The 20892-nt window shown below is 38.3% G+C and overlaps 1 protein-coding gene across 2 annotated transcripts in view; it reads left to right on the top strand.

Annotated features, from left to right (window-relative positions):
• Positions 1–20892, top strand: part of SCAPER (S-phase cyclin A associated protein in the ER) — a 340257-nt gene that overhangs the window by 291459 nt on the left and 27906 nt on the right. For both annotated transcript variants that reach the window (XM_044979453.1, XM_044979452.1), the window contains exons 28-29: positions 4317–4554; positions 7701–7850. In XM_044979453.1, the coding sequence (XP_044835388.1) occupies positions 4317–4554; positions 7701–7850 (388 nt within the window). The remainder of the gene's footprint in view (positions 1–4316; positions 4555–7700; positions 7851–20892) is intronic.

Raw genomic sequence — 20892 nt, 5'->3', positions numbered from 1 at the left:
CCTTATGCAAAAGATATATAATTGGGTGGAACAGAACAAAGGGGGCAGCAATCATGAGAAATCCCCTAGCTACCACCTGAGCTGGAACAAGGGCTGTACCTGGGGAAAGGATTGTGCCCAGACTAAGAAGGCATCCAGTCTGTGATAGAAGCTTATTGAAACATCTGAGGGTGAGGTTTTATCTGTATTCAGTTTTCTTACTGTATTAGACATAGGCTTGTGTGTTTTATTTTATTTTGCTTAGTAATTCACTTTGTTCTGTCTCCTATTACTTGGAACCACTTAAATCCTATTTTCTGTATTTAATAAAATCACTTTTTACTTATTAATTAACCCATAGTATGTATTAATACCTGCGGGAGCAAACAGCTGTGCATATCTCTATATCAGTGTTATAGAGGGCGAACAATTCATGAGTTTATACTGTGTAAGCTTTATACAGGGTAAAACGGATTTAAATGGGGTTTGGACCCCATTGGCAGTTGGGCATCTGAGTGTTGAAGACAGGAACACATCTTAAGTTGCTTTCAGTTAAGTCTGCAACTTTGGGGCACGTGGTTCAGACCCTGGGTCTGTGTTGGAGCAGACTGGCGTGTCTGCTCAACAAGACAGGGTACTGGAGTCCCAAGCTGGCAGGGAAAACAGGGGCAGAAGTAGTCTTGGCACATCAGTTGGCAGCCCCAAGGGGGTTTCTGTGATCCAACCTGTCACACCCACCATTCCCTTCCACTGTCCACTCCCCCATATCTCACCCAGGTATAACTGCTCGCTCACTCATACTCTTGGGACTTGCTCAAGTATGCAAAGTGGAGAGGAGCTCCACTTCGGTGCGCATCATAAGATCTGGTAGAAGAGATCCCTCCAGTGGACCTCCCACACCAACCTGATTTAAACCCTTGGTGCTTGTTCACAGCCCAAAATTATCACTAAAACAATGTGTTTCAGTCGAACCCAGCTACCATCAGACATTATACTTTCTACACAAAAATTTGACATCTTTAAAAATAACTCAAACATTAGAATATCTGGAAATAAACATGCAGGGGATCCAACTAGTTACGCCCACCTCCCAGCCCTATAATCTATCATCACTCACTATCACTGCACCTGACTTCTACTGTCCACCCAAACCTAGCATTGCCCCGTAAAATGTGTGAAAATATATGCCAAGGTCAAAGTAACAAACTACTAGAAACTAAAACCTATTTCTTAGACAAATGCTCCATTTCCAGTATACTGTATTATAGCTATGTAATATATACTATATGCAGTATATATATATATATATATATATATATATATATATATATATATATATAGCACTGACTTATACTCCAGCCATGCAGAATATGTATTTTATTGTGGCTATGCTTAAAGGAACATTATCAAAGTTAGTACATCCTAATTTTAACTTACCTGTAAAGCTGATTGTTATAGCTGGGTATATGCCACTTACTGCAGCTCAGTTGCTTTCTCTCTCTCTCTCTCTCTTTATTCATCATATTATTTCCTATCCACCTTACATATTCTAAGAAAATCTCGTCAGGACTGACTAAATAAAAGTAAAAATAGCGTTAGCTAATCTACTAGCTCCCCAGAAGCAAATTTATAATGAACTCCTCTGTAGGGAAATAACTGCATGGGGCACTGTTTCTTGATGTCTGGGACCCTGGCTAAGTGTTAATTGTTTGTTTGTTTTCAATAGTTTAATGTATATCAATCAGTCATAGAAGGGTAGATATAAATATATATATAACTACTAAAATGGATTAATCAGGTATGTTAAATACATATTCTTAAAATCTTAATTAGCATCCTTTTAAGTTGACATAACAAATTATCATAAGAAACAATCCTACTTCTAAAACCATAATCATACCCTATATGTTTTCCAGTAATAATGACAAATTGTCTTTGCCAGAGAATCACTATGATTTATTTCTGCTTAATAATACAAAATTTGACCCACATTTTCTTCAGTTACTAGCTCTTCTTTATTATGTTGTGTTGAGTTTGTGCTGTTAATTACATCCACATCGTGAGATAAGTTTCTTAGAAAAATGAGTAGCAGGTGAAATCCATCTAATAAGATTAAATACAGTTCTGTTAATAAGCTCCTTATTTCACTCTCTAATGTGCTTCGAGATCCCACAAAAGAAAGAGCAGTAAAGGTACAACATATAGGAGTTGATTTCACAAGTAAAGTTACACTAGTATGTTGAAAAATCCCAAACATGAAGGCTGGGGCATTTGTTACCAATTTGGAGTCACATTTTCTACCCAAGGAACAATAATTTTCTATTATAAACACAAACTCACATTGATACAGGGGTATCCATTTGTAACCTGGTGCTTTCTTATTCACTTTGGTTCTTCACTAGTAAACAATTAAGCATCAGCACAAGATGGTGGTGACCGAAAGCCTGGCAGTTGTTATGAAATTAGGTGCTGGTTTCAATCCACTTCTTAGTAGATAAATGTCCACATCACAAAAACTGATCTTAGATATTATTATCTCACACTCCTGTTGGCATCCTCCTAAAGTCAAAGAAATCACAATACCAAATCAGACCAGGGAAGTTCCTAACAGTGGGTACATTATTATCCATATAAATAACTATTCCTTTTTTAATCCTTCTCAGGTCTTGTATATCTTGTGGCAGTGAGTTTCATGGTTGACTATTTGTTGTGTCAAAATGTATTTCCTTTTATAATTTTTAATTGAAATTTCTTGACTTTCATTTTCGTTTTTCTTTTATTATGAGAAAGGGTAAATAAATGTACCCTTACCCAATTTACCTTTTCTATATCATTCATTGTTTTATATATATCTTGTATGTCCTCTCTTATTTGTACATTTACTAATCTTTTCAATCTCTTTTAATATTGAAGTCTCTCATGTGTCTATCATTTTAGATCCCCATCTGTTTGTTCCTTTTTTTCTTTTCTTTTTTTTTTTTGATGGGGTGACGAGAACTGAGCACAGTATCTGGGGTGAAGAACTGCTATTAATTTTTGTAATGACATAATATTTTAATACTATTTTTATTACATCCTAGCACTGGATTGTTGTTTTGACTGCCACTGCACGTTAAGCAGAGGTTTCCACTGAGCTCTTTCAGTGCAAGGCTCAGTACTTTTCCTTAGGGGTTAAATTTAGAACTCTGCAGCATGTATGAGTAGTTCAAGTAATCTCTTCCAATATGCATTACCTTATATTTGTCAGTGTTTAATTTCATCCAGTGTCCTGCTGTCCATTAGGTCTCTTCTGGAGTTTTCATAGTCTTCTGTAATAATGACGGTCCTAAATGCATTTTTCACCTGCAGATTTTATCACTTCACTGTTACACCCTCTTTTCCACATTATTAAGTATGTGAAACAACACCAGTTCTGATATAGATCAGTGAGAAAACTCACTGTTAACCATTTGCCCTATTGAAAATTGACCATTTACTCCTACTCTCTGTTTTCTGTCTCTTTGTCATTGCAGAACTTTCACCCCAAGACTATTTAGTTTCCTCAGTAGACTCTTATGAGGGGCTATGTCAAAGGCTTTTTAAAAGTTCAGATTAATTAAATCTGTCAGTTTTCTTTTATCCATAGATTTTTTGCATCCACAAGAGATTCTGGTAGATTGAAGAAGCATGGTTTTCCTTTACACAAGTTGTACTAGTTTGTCCTTTTTCCTTAGGTTTTGCTACCCTGCAGTCTTCTAATATAGTAGCTGATTTTAATAAGAGGCTGCATATTTTTGTTTGCAGCTCACCCATTTCATTCTTAAATTCCTTCAGAACTCTCGGATGAATATCATCTGGTCCTGGTATCTTGTTGCTATTTAATATATCAATTTGTTCGAGCCACCATCTCTTTGTCAGTTAAGGTGGTGATGGTCCCAAGGGAGTTCCTCCACCTCCACCAGCCATTGTCATAAAGAAACTGACCTGGAGCCCAGGGATGTAGCTAAATATATGTATGAGAGGTGTGCAAGGAGCTACTATGGTCCAAGTGGTCATAACTTTCAAGCTATGGAGTTCCTGTCTGGTATCACATTGGTAAGAATTTAGGAGAGGAATTAGCGATCAATATCTTCCAAGAAAGATACTTAAAGATGGGTGTATAATTATTTAGAGAGACTTTATATATAAATTAGGGTATATTATCAAACATTTTGTGGAAATACTATGGTTTCCTGACATCATATAGACATCAGATTTTTCATGTTTAAGTGTTTCCTTGTTTTCTTCCATTTGAGACATTAAAAGTATTAGCTCTTGTGGTAGTTTTCGTTTTAGACAGTTTAATGTTTCTTTGGCAGGTCTTGGCCCATATTTGACAATACACGTCAGGATCCCACAGGGCTAACTGCAGTTCTTCGGACTACAGATCTAGTTGGAGTCTTGCATATGCTGTACTGTATTCTTTTCCATGGCACCATCTCAGATTCAAACATGGCAAGTCCCAAAGAGAGTTATACAGAGAACACGATCCAGGTTGCTATTCAGAGTTTACGCTTCTTCAATAGCTTCGCAGTTCTTGATCTGCCAGCTTTTCAGGTAACAATTTTTGCTTTTTTAACTTATGCTTAAAATTAGAACATTTATTGTTGTGTACATTTTCTTTTAATTTAGCCAAACGCATATAATTGTATTTAAAATTAACTTGAGGAAGAGTCACAAATGAAATAAATACTCTTTGGTCTTATTTCTGCATGCATAGAATTGCTATTTGCTAATGTTATTTCCATTGTCTAACTATGGGAAATAACAAATGCAATCTATTTTTTTATTATAAGGCAGACATACAGAACACACAAACTAAACTTAATGTACAACATTGCCATTTTTGTTCCACCTGTTTTGAGGGTGACCAGTATGTTATATATCAAATCTAATCTCCTGTGTTACGAGCTTGCAAACCTTCTGTGCTAAGGTCCACAAACAGCTATTTTTTTTCTTTTTGGAATGGGAAATGGCTTGCTTCTATGCTATTTTGAGCTGCTTAGGTGCCTTGAGTTGATGGCTGCATCCCTAGATCACACTGTGTTTAAGTGTGACTTGCCACTTTCTTGAATTTAAGATGGTACAACTCAGCTAGAAAAATACTATCTTTTAAAATTCCTCAGGAAAAAAACATTCAAATTTTGCAGATGAGAACAAAATCTCTCTTGAAATTTTAATTTTCTAAAATAAAATATATGTGTTGCCCACATTTGACTTATTTAAGCCACAAAAATAGACCATTTTTGTGGGAAAACAATCTCAGCTTGGTTTCATTAAAAAAAGGAAGAAGAAATTTGCCTGGCAATTAGTCCATAATGCAAATTAATAACTTTGCCACTTAAAGAAAAAAACTAATATTAAAATATTCCAGAAATAAATGAGTAAAAGCTTTTATTAATGTGAGATGAAATTGCAAATAACATTGCTTTGTAGAACTTCTTTGCTAACATCAATCTCACGCAGTATATCAAATGAAGTTTTTATGTATAATGGATACATTCAATGTATAATGGATACATTTGTCCAATCATATTGTACATCATGGGCTCCTTTCTATGCTTTGCTGAAATCAGCAGAAATTTTGCCTGAGTGAAGAATGCAGGATAATCCACCATCAACTCCCACTTCTTGATTTTTAATTTTATTATAATGAATAGTCCTGATCTTACAACTAGTTCTGTGCAGAAAGACCCCTTCATCCACATGGATCCAGTTGCAGGATCAAGGCCACTCTGTTGAGGGTGGCAAATTTCCCAAAAGTAGAAATTATTTCATTTGTAAACATTGTAATATCTTAGGGCTGACAATGCAGTAAAAATGTAATTTCAGTTCAATAAAGCATTTGTTTACCTGCTTTGCTGAATTGAGGTCATAGTATTGTTTTGATGGACAGAATCACTGCTCCAATCTCAGTAACTACTTGTCTCCATCTATTAATGTTAACTATTTAGTTAATGTTAAAAAGGCAGCACACGCCTGAAACATATTATTGTCCCTCCTGACACTTAGGAACTGTAGCAGACTATAAGGCAGGAAAGAAAGAAAACATAGTTTATGTGCTGCCTGATGATTATTATCAGAGGGGTAGCCGTGTTAGTCTGGATCTGTAAAAGCAACAAAGAATCCTGTGGCACCTTATAGACTAACAGACGTTTTGCAGCATGAGCTTTCGTGGGTGAATACCCACTTCTTCAGATGCAAGACTGAAGAAGTGGGTATTCACCCACAAAAGCTCATGCTGCAAAACGTCTGTTAGTCTATAAGGTGCCACAGGATTCTTTGTTGATGATTATTAGCTCTCGGGAATAGTTTTATCATGTAATAGTAAGACTCGAGAACAGTTTTCTGATTAAAAGAAGAGGTTCACTTGTGGCACAGTATGAATTAATTTCAGCACAGATAATCCCCTGGTTCATGGGTGTGTACGTCATTTAACCTGACAGTCTAACAATTGAAAGATGGTAGTGAGAAACAATACACAGGATACTGAATTACTATTAATTCAGGCTAAAGAGGAAGCATAGTTTCCTTGAAAAATTAGTTTAACTTTTATACACAAACTCATGTGCCCCTTGGCCTGTTGTTATCAGGGAAGGTTAAACACAGAGCATTAGGTCACAGCATGCATGGACATGACTAATTAAATAAGGGCTGGACCCAAAACATATTGCTACATGATGTAAAGTAGCAAATAGATACTATATAATGTTTTGAAGCTTGAAAGTATAGCAACTTATTGGGGGTATTAACTATGGAGATGGAAGATATCCATTGCTGGTTTTTTAAAACAAAAATTCCATTTTTCTGGGCTGAATTTTGATTATGTTAAAACCTAACTCTAGCACACTTAGATTTATGTACATATATAGTCCACACAGACTAGAAGATATGAAATAAAGAAAACTTTCAGATGAAAGATATTTTCCCACAGGCCTGCGCTGTTGTTTCATTAGAGTTAGTAGACTGTCATGCTCATTCCTTATGCTTCAGTTTTCCCCTCTGACCTTATGTCGCTCTGTCTGTTTGACATGTTTATTAAATAGAGGCTGTAGGCTGCACAGATAAAATCTAATTCTCCTGAATCTCCACACTACAGCAATTTGCCTACTTTCAGAAAGTATCCCCCAAAAAAATTGCAGCTGATGGTTGTCTTATTTTGGATGTTTCCAACTTTTGAAAATGTTTGTTTGAAAAGTTATTAGTTATTATTTATCTTTCTTTTCCGTTCAGAACACACAGATATTAATGAGAAATGTATTTTGCTCTTTTGCAAAAATTGGGAATGATTTGTTTTCCTTTGCTTATTACTGAGAATTATTATTAGGATTAAGTTTTCCCGGAACATGTTCTGCATATTTAATGAAATTGGCTACTTAATGCTAACAGAATGCCAAGTGAGAAGAATCCAAATTTTTCTTTGCCCATTTAAAAATAAAATTCAGTTTTATTTACAGTGGCATTTATCATATTAATTAACATCCTACTGATAAGTTGATCAAAAAATTAAGGAGGGGAGAGGGGCAGAGGTTCATTTGTCATTTTTTAACCACGACCATTATACAATCAAAAGTATAACCAAAATCTTACTTTAATACTTTCTGATAACGTTGAAAAGTATGTGACTTGTAATTTCGACTCTCATTTGTTTCAGTTAGTCCCTATAATATATTGCTAGGTTATGATTTCCTATTTTCTATCAGTCTATTGTAGGTGCTGAGGGACTTTCTCTTGCATTCCGTCATATTATCAGCTCTTTGCTGTGGTACTGTTCTCAGCATACCTGTGAAGGACTGCTACATGAAGTCATTGTTTGTGTTGGGTATTTTACTGTCAACCATCCAGATAATCAGGTAAGAAAATCAGAAAATGTGTTTGGGATTATCGTGCACATGTTTAGGCCCTGACCTTGAAATGCTTAATTACGTGAGTAGTGCTGTTGAGGCCAATGTGACTCCTCACATGTGTAAATTTATGTACATACATAAGCATCTGTAAGATAGGAGCCTAAGTTTTGTATTAGGATGGAAGACTAAATGAGGAATGGTATTATTTTTGGTATTTATTTATTTTTTATGGTTGGTACTCCTATGCTTGAGATACTCATAGCACTGCTCAGCCATAGTTAGGCCTGGTCACTGCCAAAACAGGACTGTTGACAAGTATGTTTTTCATGTCCAGAAGGGTGTTATATCTTAGGTTCATATATTTTCCTTTTATCCTTTCCTATTGAATAGACGTTTGTACCAGAGAGAAGGCCAAATTCTACCTTTAGATATATGCAAATACAAATCTCCTGGAAGCCAATAAGAGCTGTGCATGCATATCTGAGAATAGAATTTATCCCTTGTTCTTCATTCTGCTATTAATTTTAACCTTTCTATTTGTACTAAATTATATTTATAGTGCACTGGTCTCTCTGATTCCTACGGGAATGACTCTTACATTCTGCTTTAGTTGCAAAACATAACCTGATATTACAACATTGGAAATCCCCTTCAACTTCCTGGACACTGCAGTCCACAGCTATAATGGATTCCCTGAACTCACACATTAGAAAGATATTATTACAAAATAATCAGGATCCAAAACTTTGAGGATATTTGGAGTCGGGGTATACCAGTGTGTTAATCAGGCAGAACTCTACCCTTGCTCTTTATTTTTGAATACTTGGACCTGACTGTGTATGTGTACATAGAAATTGTATTATGTCGCATTATCCTTTGATATTATTCAGTTATATGGTGTATTTTACATTGTCATTTGCCTTATTACTCCTTTATGTCTGTTTCTGCTATGCCCCTTTTCCGTTAAACTATTTTATTCAGACTTAGAAGTTTAATCCCCTCCATAAATTGAAGAGCAGATGTAAGTGAATGTTTCAACTTGTCAGTATAAGTTTTTAAAAAAAAACAAAAAACCTTTTGAACTATGATGGTAGGGCTGTCAACTGCAATTTGAACATTGTAATATCTTAGGGCTGACAATGCAGTAAAAAATGTAATTTCAGCGGTTTTGGCCACAGCTTCAGAGAAACTGCTGCAGCCCTGCTACCGTGTGAAGCCAAATCATAATTCAGGATCCAAAAGTTGCCTGGCACTGCTCCCTCAGAAAACTGACTCCAAGGATGGTCCTGTGTTTTGCAGGGCTAATGTTAAGTAACTTTTGGAACTTGAATCGGGATTAGACTCCATTGAAGCAGAAATCGAGAAGTCCTGTGGAGACACTGCTCTTTCACACAGACTGCCTGCAGGTGGTATTTTTGTAATGCGTTCATTTTGAGAGCGGAGTGGTATTGCTGAGCTTTTCAGATTCCCACTGCAGTATAACTGCTCTTGGTATACAGAAGTGCCAGTGAACTCCATCTTCCTTTCCTCTCCACTTCAAGAATTCTTTTTTTGGCTCACAAGTATAAACAGATGTGATCCACTGGAAAAGGGACATGCACCATTAATGTGCCAATAATAGCACAGAAGAGGAACTTCTTTCCAGAGATGTCAGTTGTAGTGCTCTGTAGTGCCCATCGCTGTTTAGATTTGTGCCCTAGAGCAAAGGTCCACCAGTTTCTGAGCAGGCACCATGCCATCCTAGCAGATGGCTATGGTGAATAGGTAGCCAAGAGATAAAGTTTGTGCATAAATGTGTTTGTCTGAGGGCATGATTCCCAGCTGGTGATGTTGCAGTCTGTCTAAATCTTCGGCATCTGCACTTGTGGTTAAAGTCATGTGCCATCACTAATCTACCTCTGAACTGGATTAAATTTGAGGATTAATAAATAACTTCTTCACCTACATAAAATAATTTTAGGTTCTTGCTAAAATAACCACAGTGCTGGTCAGGCAGTAGAGGCAGAGTAGCATAGTGGACTGCTTTGGTGTCACTTCTTCAAGCTATTTATTTCTGTTAGAGATATGCAAAATTAAGGGTCATTTTGTGAGCATTTCACTCATAAAAATGGCAATTTTAATTTAATGCTTTGCAAATTTTGTTGCAAAAATCATTTTTCTCAAGCAAAAACATGTTTCCACCCTGTTCACAATTTGTTGAAGACTACCAAGATCCCACCCATCTTTTAAAACCACCATGTTTCACCCTTCAGCCTGTGGCATAATATTTATGAGATCTCCAGCTAAATGGGATACAAGGTTTACTTTTATGTCATAGAATCTGGTAATTTGTTATTTAATTTTTTTAAAATCCACATATATTTTAAATGGTCAAATTTTGCTCCTTAGAGAAACTAGATATTCATGCCTCCTGGTCTGTTTTAATCTAAAGAAAAGCAAAAAACTAATCTCTGGGTCAACTTGATTCTCTTTCCTTCTGTAAGACCATTTATGTAGGCTCAAATAAGGAGCATTTCTTTACCTCAAGTTGGACCCTTCGGGCTTTAACACCTTTTCAGAAAGTTACATGCCTGTACTGTGAGGATAAGGGCAATAACTGAGTTTCTCTTTTACACTGTTTAAGCATAGACTGTCTCTGGCCAACTAGTAATAAAATCAGGTACCGAACAGGCACTGGGATCTGCGTGCAGCTGTTATTTTCGTATGCTATTAGTCAGGGCTGGCTTCAGACCCCAGCACGCCAAGCGCACGCTTGGGGCGGCATTTTGCCGGCAGGGCGGCAGGCGGGTCCGGCGGACCTTCCGCAGTCATGCCTGCGGGAGGTCCACCAGAGCCGCGCGTCCACTGGACCTCCCGCAGGCATGACTGCGGAGGGTCCGCTGGTCCCGCGGCTCCAGTCGACCTCCCGCAGGCATGACTGCGGATGCTCCACCGGAGCCGCGGGACCAGCGAACCCTCCGCAGCTGCGGGAGGTCCACTGGAGCCGCGGAACCAGCAAACCCTCTGCAGTCATGCCTGCAGGAGGTCCGCTGGTCCCACGGCTCCGGTGCACCTCCCACAGACATGACTGCTTCGGGCAGCCAAATTCCTAGAGCCGCCCCTGCTGGTAGTGCTTGATTCCCAGTATTGAAATTATGCCTTCCATGATACAGGAAGTGCTACTGGTCCATTTATTACCACTATAATGATAGTTCCTGGACTTTCTGTTTTTACATTGAACATTTGTGCAATGCTAGTTTTAAAAAAATCAGTATATTCCTGAAGTAGAAGCCAAATAACAAATGCTCTAGAACAGTAAACATTAGCCTCCTTAAAGATGCTGGAGTATTGTAAGCAAGACACAAGAAGTAATTCTTCTGCTCTACTCTGCACTGATTAGACCTCAACTGGAGTATTGTTCCCAGTTCTGGGCACCACATTTCAGGAAAGATGTGGACAGATTGGAGAAAGTCCAAAGAAGAGCAACAAAAATGAAGAAAGGTCTAGAAAGCATTACCTTATGAGAGAAGATTGAAAAAATGGGGTTTGTTTAGTCTGGAGAAGAGAAGACTAAGGGGCTTACATTGTAGCAAGGGTGGTTTAGGTTGGACATCAGGAAAGACTTTCTAACTGTCAGGGTAGTAAAGCACTGGAATAAATTGCCTAGGAAGGTTGTGGAAACTCTGTCATTGGAGATTTAAGAGCAGGTTAGACAAACACCTGTCAGGGATGGTCTAGATAATACTTAGTCCTGCTTTGAGTGCAGGGGACTGGACTAGAGGACCTCTCAAGGTCTGTTCCAGTTCTATGATTCTATGCTCCAAGAAGTCAAAGCATGTATCCCAGATTTCACCGAAGAAGACAAATATCCCTTAGATCCTGACCACTGTGTTTGTATATTCATCAAGCGCATTTTAAGGGACCATTGACTGGGATATTTCATATCAGCCTTCTGATTGCTCCTGCAGTCATATAAATATTTGTTGTGGTTTGTAGTTTAAACAAGTCTTTTCCTCTGTAGATTGTTAGTCCCCTATTATCTCTTGTAAATTTCAATTCCCTGCTTACTCACAAGAACAAGGCAGACAAGTAGTGTGGTATATTACAGTGTGTCTGTGTACATTCACATGTATGCCTACAAGCACAGACACAAAACCCTATATGATGAGTAGGACTAAGAAGCAGCAATCTTATTATTCAGAATTTGGCAGCCCCTATTTTAGAGGCTGGACGGATTTTTCAGCAGAGGAAATTTTAAAATAATGTTATTAATAAGGTACGTTATATTTTATGTCTGCCAACCTTGACATTGTCTTTTGAAAAGTAATACAGTGGAGTCCTGATTTTAAATAACAAAATAACTTTTGGTCTGTGCAACCAAATGATCACTGCAAGTAGTGATCAGGATAAAGGGATTCTCTTTTGTTTGGACCATACTTGCTAAGTTTATTTTAAAATTACTATGACTTTCTGACATTGCCCACAGTTATTGTATTAGTAATAGTTTTTTTATATCCTGTTTTAATCTTCATAAAGCTTTTTTCAGGGCCACTGCTATTACTGAATGAAATAAATAGGTTATGAAACTAAAATTTTTTTAAAGCAAACAGTCCTTTAATATGTTAAATGCTTCAGCATCATTAGTCGAGAGTAAACTACACTGTCTGTTTTGTATCAGCACGTGAACTTTTATTTACTGTAGGGTTAGACAGCTTGCATTTTTACAAGACAAGAATTCTGTAATCATGCGCTAGTGTAAGATTGCTTTATTAGGCATCTGCTTTGCATAAAGTATGGTCAGTGAAACTGGTTCTCTTTATTTGTCACCATTTAGTCTATTAACTTAAGAAAACAGGTCCCATGATACTAAAGATGCACTCAAAATAATAATAAAAATAAAAATAATGTCCCTATCTTTGATTAAGCCAATCATCTACTTACTATAGGATTAGAGTTTCTAATTAAAATGTTGTTGTTAATTAAAAATCCCCTCGTATTTTATTACATTTTCATTCCCTTTTCTACTTTGTCTGATTTAATTATTATAATGAACGTAATTGGTATGTGCTGTCAACCATCTACTTCATTTGCATTTTATATTGGATAATTGAATGTAGCCTGATAATTAAATTAACACAAATGACAGATGATTTGGCATCCTTCACATTACTGTTTGGGGAATAAAAATATTTGCATATTCATTGTAGTTAGGGAATATTCTTAATTTGGAAAATCTTTTCAAATTAAAGACCTTAGACCCATGATCTTGCATCAAAAGGCTCCAAAAGAAGTTGCACTGTTCATCTATCTAGTTGTGCCTGTATCATAAATCTAGTTTTATTACTTTCAGGAATTAACACAAACAATGTATTTAAACTGCTTTTGTATGAGTCTGATTCACTTTGGGTATTGGCAATACGATGCAGAGCCTTATACCTCTAAATTATCAATCTGAAGTATGATGTTATTAGGTCACTGGGTATAAACTCCCCATTTATTGGCTCAAGAAAAGCCATTTAGATTTAAAATGTTTTTATTGTAAATTCATGTATAATTTATAACATTGATGGATTACAATAAACCATCTGTTGAAGATAGGAATACATATATTAAAGGGTTCGTTTTCATTGAATATTGTCATCTACCTACTAGGACACAGCAATAGCATTTTTAATGTGGAAGATTTAATGCAAAACTGACAGAACCTTTTTTTACAAGTATAACACCAACTGTAATTCAAAAATGAAAAAAGATCTGTGAACTTTTCAATAAAGGAGTTTCTCCTTTCTCAAAACTATTACACATCACACAGCAGTAATATCACGGGTATAAATATAATGCTAAAAAAAACTAAGAGTAAACACTTCGTTTCAACTATTTAACATAAAGTTAAAACAAACAAAAAGGTCATAAAATTGTAAAATGGTCTTAAATTACATTTACAGTCACTTTAAAGCCACTTCACATTGTCAGAGTGGTGTAAAGTGGCCATTAGTGTAAATGACAATCAAGCCCAAATTTTTAAAGAAACCTCAACCTACCTTTAAAATTTGCATTTGATTTTTTTTAATCCAGTCCTTTGTGAGATTATTTTGACATCTAGTATCAGAGGGGTAGCCGTGTTAGTCTGGTTCTGTAGAAGCAGCAAAGAATCCTGTGGCACCTTATAGACTAACAGACGTTTTGCAGCATGAGCTTTCGTGGGTGAATACCCACTTCTTCAGATGCAAGACATCTAGCTATGTGATTTATGGGCACAAATACTGGTTGCATGTGTGGGAAATATGTTAAGTCATGTTTATCAAAGTTGCTGATAAATTCTTTTATTTCCATGATCTTCCTAAATTAATATTTGCAAATTTGTAATATTTAAATAGTTGTATAACTAAAAAAGCACAATAACAGCATTATTAAATATATTGTTTCTGTGGCATGAAATGATACTTACTAGTAGATACTTATTTACTATTTTACACTTGTTGCCATTAGCTGGGGCTTGAGAAAGAAGCAGCAAAGCATAACTGTAAAAGTTAATTATGCCAAGTTTTACTTCATACTGTTTTCCAAGACCATAGCTTGAGATTTTCATAGCAGTACAGGGGATTTATCTTTAGTGGAAAATGTGTGGCTAAATCCCCTGCACTGCCTTGAAAATTTCAGCTATAGTGTCTGACATCCTTTATTGTTCTGAAATGTTAAATTATGACAGGAGAGATATAGCTAGTATTTACTATCAGTTTTCCATACATACCGTTTCTTAGAACTGTAAGAGGATGTTTGTTTACTGGGGACCTTGTGCACCTGGCTGTTCGCCAGCATGCAAAAGAGGAAAAGACTTGGAATAAAGGGGCAAAAGGGCCTCTAACCCATGGAAGGGAGTGCAAAGCCAGTGTATCTCTCTCTCTCCCTTACTCAAGCCTAGGGAAACCCACTGCATGAGTGAGGGGAAAGGCATGGAGCTAGGGAGCAGTAACTCTAAGCAGCATGCTCCTTCTGAAACAGTATTTCCACCAGAGGAGCCAGCTGAAGTTACTGCTGCTAAGAGAAGCATCAACTATCGTAGAAAGTGTCTAAACAGACTTTGTCAACTTTAAAATCACGATTATGTCTGAAAATAATTTCCTGATGATTTACAGGTAACACCTAAGATTACTTCACCAACAGAATTTAAAGGGGAAAAAAAGCTTTAATTTTTGCAGGTGGTTTATTTTGTGCATTTGATAGCACTTTCTGTGAATAATTTTCACTGTTTCCCTACTGTAGTCTGTCAGTTTCCATTGTTGTCTGCATCAGTCTTTTAACAAAAGGGAAGAGCAAAACTTTTAACAATAGGATAATGGGATTATAAATTGACAAGGAGGCTTGGGGGACAGGTATAGGAAAGAGAGGCTGGAGACTCCACCAGTGGTTTTGTTGGTGGAGTTGATTATTACATTTTTGTTATAGTCGCATTGCTGTTGGGGTAGTTGTGAGGCATTGGGAGTTCACCCAGACCAGTAAGGGATTGTGTCACCGCCTGCCCTGTAACCCTGAGTGCTCTGTGGTATGTAACTTTGGTTCAGAGCCTGACACCAGCAGCCTACTTACAACACAGTGACCTCGCCCTGGCTTCCGTCACCCTGGTTACTCCTTGCAGGGTGACACCAACAGCCTTTCCAGTCCCAAATTTACCCAAAACCATCTTCTCTGCAGTGCTCAGACCCTCTCACTGTAGCACTCACAAAACTTTATCGAGTTCGCTGCTCCTTTGAAGAGACAGTACACAGCACCTGCCTGTTAGTTCGGCTGAGGATTTTACCCTTCAGTCTGATATACTGTACTGAGATGGCTGTGTAATAAAAAAAGATTAAGTTTATTTATAAAGAACGGATATTTAAGTGATACCACATAGAAGTAATTGAGATAGAAATGGTTACAATCAAAAGTAAAAATATGCTTCTAAGATTAAAACCTAATTAAACAAATTAGAGCCCTTTGTTCAAAGCAGTTTCTCACCACAGTTGTTCTTCCAGCATGACTGGCCAGTTCTTAGCCAGGATCCAACACAGGGCTCAAAGCGCTTGGTTTTTTTGGCTCTTCAGGTGAAGGACGCCAAAATGGCTTTTTCTCTCTGCTTATATCCTCAATGATTATCTGTGTTTTCAAAGTCAGGTGGCCTTCCTGGGGGCTCAGCTTGCTATGTCCACCAGGGAGCTGATGCCATGTTCATTTTTGCAGTCTCATCTTCCCTCCTCCCCCCATCTGGATAGTTAAGTGGCAATCTCCTCCACTCACTAGTTTGATGGTTTTGTTTATCTTTTATGTAAATGTGCTTCATTGTCCCTTCTTGCTCAGTTTTCCACTGGAGACCATGCAAGCACGTGGGACCACATTCCTTTGTCTAGGGAAGGGTGTTTAAGACCTACCTGCCAAACACATTTCAATAACCTATTTCCAGTACATATTTATTATTTTCATATATTACCTGTATATTCTTAACGCCACTGTGTTACCAGTTAGCATATGATCCCTTACATGACAGCTTTTAGATATAGATTATGACAGCAGTGAGTTCGGATACATGTAGCTGCTCAGGCCAGCTTAGACTACTAGGGAGCCTCTTGCCCTCTGGCAATGGGACATTCTTAGGGTCCTAGTAGTTCTCTCAGTGAGTTGATTTTTAGACTGTTAGGAACAAATTGTATTTTTAAGAGTCTAACAAGGTGACCTACCGCATGGGATGGGTGCTCTTTTTTTGTAATTAGCACAAATCTTGGTAATAAATAAATAGTACCCCAAACGACTTTTAGCTCAATGTTTTTTAACTAAATAGATTTCATATTTATAGTGTCCTTTTAACATAGGACTTTAAACACCAATTTGACTATTTGTAGCCGAATTGTTTACAATCATATGATACTAAAAAAAAATGTTTTCAATTGGAACCATAAAAATCATTGGGGATGTTCTTGAATACTTTAACATGTTCACAAGTCATATGGTGTGTTGTAGTCTTGATAAACCAGAAAAAATCAACGTGTAATAAAACTCGTCTTAAAATGGAGCAAATTAAAACACAGTTATAGTGAGTTTTACATAACTCAAGAGGAGTTTAAGTGGACAAAGGCCTTCAATAAGAATGATTTTCCACTCTAGATACAATTGGGGAAGCATGGGAACATCTTGTAGGTAAATTGTCAAGACATTTTTGTAGTATTTTACCATTGTGGATGAACAAAAACATGGTGCAAAAAATGTACTCTAAAAAGAGTGAAAATTTTCAAACTGCTGTGCCTAAAATGCAATAAATAACAGTGACCATAGGTAATTTAAATAAGGCAAGATCTTTAATAGCTTTGTAGGTTAACTACACTGATAAAACACCAAAGTGGGTCCTGTGCTTTGTGGGATATTGACATATCTGAGCAAAGATTTTATGATGATGAACCATAGTTACATTCAGTTAAACTTAGGCCCTGACATGGTAAAAAGTACTACTTTTTCCAGCCTTAAAAATGTAGCCCATAACTGAGGCTTAAAGTTGGACAGAATTCTAAGGTGAAAAAGAGGGCTGGGCACAGCCTTGAGTTAATCTGCTAGCCTCTGGAGGACTGGGTTCTAATCTTAGGTCAGAAATAAAATGATCTTGGTAGCCTCAGCTTAATCCCTAGTGGACACTTGTCCATGTCAAAAAAAACACCACAGAGTTTGGCATGATTCTGCTTAATAGGCAGTTTCTTCTCAGCTGAGACCCAATCCTGGAATATTATGGGTTTGGCCAGTCAAGATAGAACTACTTTGGCAGAGATGTATGAATAAGCTTGCATGACGCCTGCATTTACTCTGTCTGACTCTAACCAAAGCTATCAGTCTCTCATTTTCATGAGAATTAAATTTCACACAAAAATTTAAACAAAATCTGAAGTCTGCAAATCTTTAATCACTTGCTGAGAGCCATCATCTGTTTTGCCTAGTGTGTGAGGGAACTCTCCTGTGATAGCCTCATAGAATGTAAGCCATTCAACTCTCTCCATACCCACAGTGGCTCGCTCCCCTCAGCGCTGCTGTGCACTGTTTGGAAAGAAAGACAACAGCCTGCTCTGTGTTCGTACTCAGGCAATTAACTACTCCTCTCTGTCTTCCTTGAGGGGCCAAAGTATTTTGATACTTCTCTAGGGGTGCCAGCCTGCTACAGCCCAAATTAGTCTGCAGACCCAATTCCACTAGGCTTAAATAAAACAATGTTTTATTGGAATTGTACAGAAATAGAGAATTATAAATAGGCCTGGAAAGATTAGCTTTTTATTGGTAAATGTTTATAAACGTCAATTTCAACATACACGCACAAAGTGACGGAAAAGTATTTCCCTCCATAATAATCCAAATTTACAGATAGCCAAAGTAAGAAAAATGCTGCTTGAAAACTTATTAGAGTTAGATTTAAGGCTATTTACTGTGTATGTTTTCACATGTGATGTTGACAATTTGTGTTTTAATGGTTATAAAGCTTTAACTTTTTGAGACTCATTGTCAGCCATCATTAAATAATTATTGTCTGACCCCCAAATATTTTTTTGCAACTGTGAAAATTGTAATTGGTAAATATAGAAAAAGGCTTAAAAATAAATGTTCATATAAAACAATCAAATCCTGCCAAGCCTAATTATAAAATATAAGTTAAAAATAATGTAGCCTAGGTGAGTACTATGAAAAGTCTTGCTAGTCTGTGACTAAACTTAGTTACTGGTAGATGATCATTTACCTTTCATGGCAGAAAAGTGTATTTTCTTATTTTCAGCTTAAAGCTTTCTTTCTGCCATCTCAGTAATATAACACACAGAGTTAGTGTTTCTGAACCGTTACTGGTTGGTAATCCCTTGTTTGAACTCAAACGTTTTCACAACCACATTACATTTACTGTAAAAGTACAAGTCAAAAATGTCTCCTTTATAACAATGATAATGTTGTATAATTTATTTGTGTTTGTTTTGAGAGGTTGACAGAGAATACTTGACCTTGAAGGGTAAGAGTCTGCGGGGAGTGGGAGAGGAAGATTTTCTTTGCTTTAGATTGTGGTAAAATTTTCAGTGCTTTGCCACCCACCTGATTGTCTTCTATGACCCTCTAGGGGTTGTGGGCCACTGGTTGGAATCTCTCCAAGTGTGATGGAAGAACTCTCCTCCAATAATCAGATTTAATTCTTGAAGACCAAGATTCTGATTCCCCTCTGATTTATGCTAATTTAAGTCAAGACAGCAAAGAGTCCTGTGGCACCTTATAGACTAACAGACGTATTGGAGCATGAGCTTTTGTGGGTTAATACCCACTTTGTTCTAGTCAATTGCATTACACCAGTGTAAATGAGAGAAGACTCAAACTGTGAATGTCAACTTTTGATTAGAATTTTAGTATTGCATCATCCTTTGGTCCAGATTTATCTTAAATATTTATTAGGTACCTGTAAGATCTCATTTCCAAGGGATTCTTTCAGGTACAGATTTCTCCTAATCATCATTCAACATAGTTGAGGCCTACATTGATATTACCTGTATGTGTCCTAGTAGCAATGGGAACTGGTAGAGTTTTAGACCTTTCTTATCACTCACTTTGTATAGGTGTAAATGATTAGACAAGACCGTGGTGAATCAGGCCCATTGAGTAGATAGGAGCTATCCAGTCCTCCTACAGCAAGGGTGGGCAAACTTTTTGGCCTGAGGGACACATCGGGGTTGCGCAACTGTATGGAGGGCCGGGTAGGGAAGGCTGTGCCTCCTCAAACAGCCTGGCCATCTCCCACTTCCCGCCCCCTGACTGCCCTCCTCAGAACTCCCAACCGATCCAACCCCTCCCTGCTCCTTGTCCCCTGACGGCCTCCTCCCGGGACCCCCGCCCCCTATCCAACCCCCCCTGCTCCCTGTCCCCTAACTGCCCCCACCCCTATTCACACCCCTGCCCCCTGACAGCCCCCCTGGAACTCCCAACCCTATCCAACCGCCCTCTGCTCCTTGTCCCCTGATCACCCCCTCCCGGGACTCCCCGCCCCTAACTGCTCCCCCGGGATACCACCCCCTTATCCATCCCCCCCCTGCTTCCTGTCCCCTGACTGCCCTCCCAACCCCTATCTACATTTCTGCCCCCTGACAGGCCCCCCAGGACTCCCACTCCCACTCCTCCCTGTTCCCCATCCCCTGACCGCCCCCCCCGAACCTCCACCCCATCCAACCGCCCCCTCCTCCCTGACTGCCCCTCAGGACCCCCTGCTCTCTTACCCAACTCCCCCTGCCCGCTTGCCGCCCCCTTACCAGCAGCAGGAGCTCACATCCGCGACACCTGGCCAGAGCCAGCTACGCTCCCCACGCTGCCCAGAGGGAGCGGCAGGCCAGAGCACGGCCCACGCAGCGGCATGGCTGTGGGGAAGGAGGGACAGCGGGGGAGGGGCCGGGGACTAGGCCCCCCGGCCGGGAGCTCAGGGATCAGGCAGGACGGTCCCACGGGCCGGATGTAGCCCGCGGGCCATAGTTTGCCCACATCTGTCCTACAGTCTTGAAAGACCTTCCCTTTAACACAGAAAATGGAACCTGAGGTCATGTAACCCATCCCAAATTCACCAATATGTCATTCGTTCAGATACAGTACCCAAATTAAGTTGCAGAAAAGGGCATGCTTCAAAGATCCTCTAATGTCCACCAAGCCAGTGTGCAAACACTTGACACTACAGAGTAGGTAGTGGGATATAGAATGGACATAAATAACCACATTATCAGGCACATAAGTGGTATTTTAGTGAAAGCTAATGTAGTGTTGTTTTTCAACTGACCAAGCATCCACATTTGGATTTTTTTAAGTGAGATCCAGTTCCTTACCTGCAGCATACTACATCTGAACCGCTAGTAATGACTACAGTACAGAATTTCCCATCCGCACAAACCAATTCAACACATATTTGAAAGAATCAGTGTCCACATGCTATATGTGAGTCAAACTATTTAATCCAAACCCTGCAGTCTGTAGTGTATGTGCCTTGCAATGAGCTAAAAAGTTTAAAAATCCTCAGTCACTTTGAGATGTTAAATATATCTATAATTACACA

This window comes from Mauremys mutica, chromosome 11 (assembly GCF_020497125.1).
Source record: "Mauremys mutica isolate MM-2020 ecotype Southern chromosome 11, ASM2049712v1, whole genome shotgun sequence".
NCBI classification, from domain to species: domain Eukaryota; kingdom Metazoa; phylum Chordata; order Testudines; family Geoemydidae; genus Mauremys; species Mauremys mutica.
Note: the sequence above shows the minus strand (reverse complement) of the source record. Positions and strands in the feature narration are given on the sequence as shown.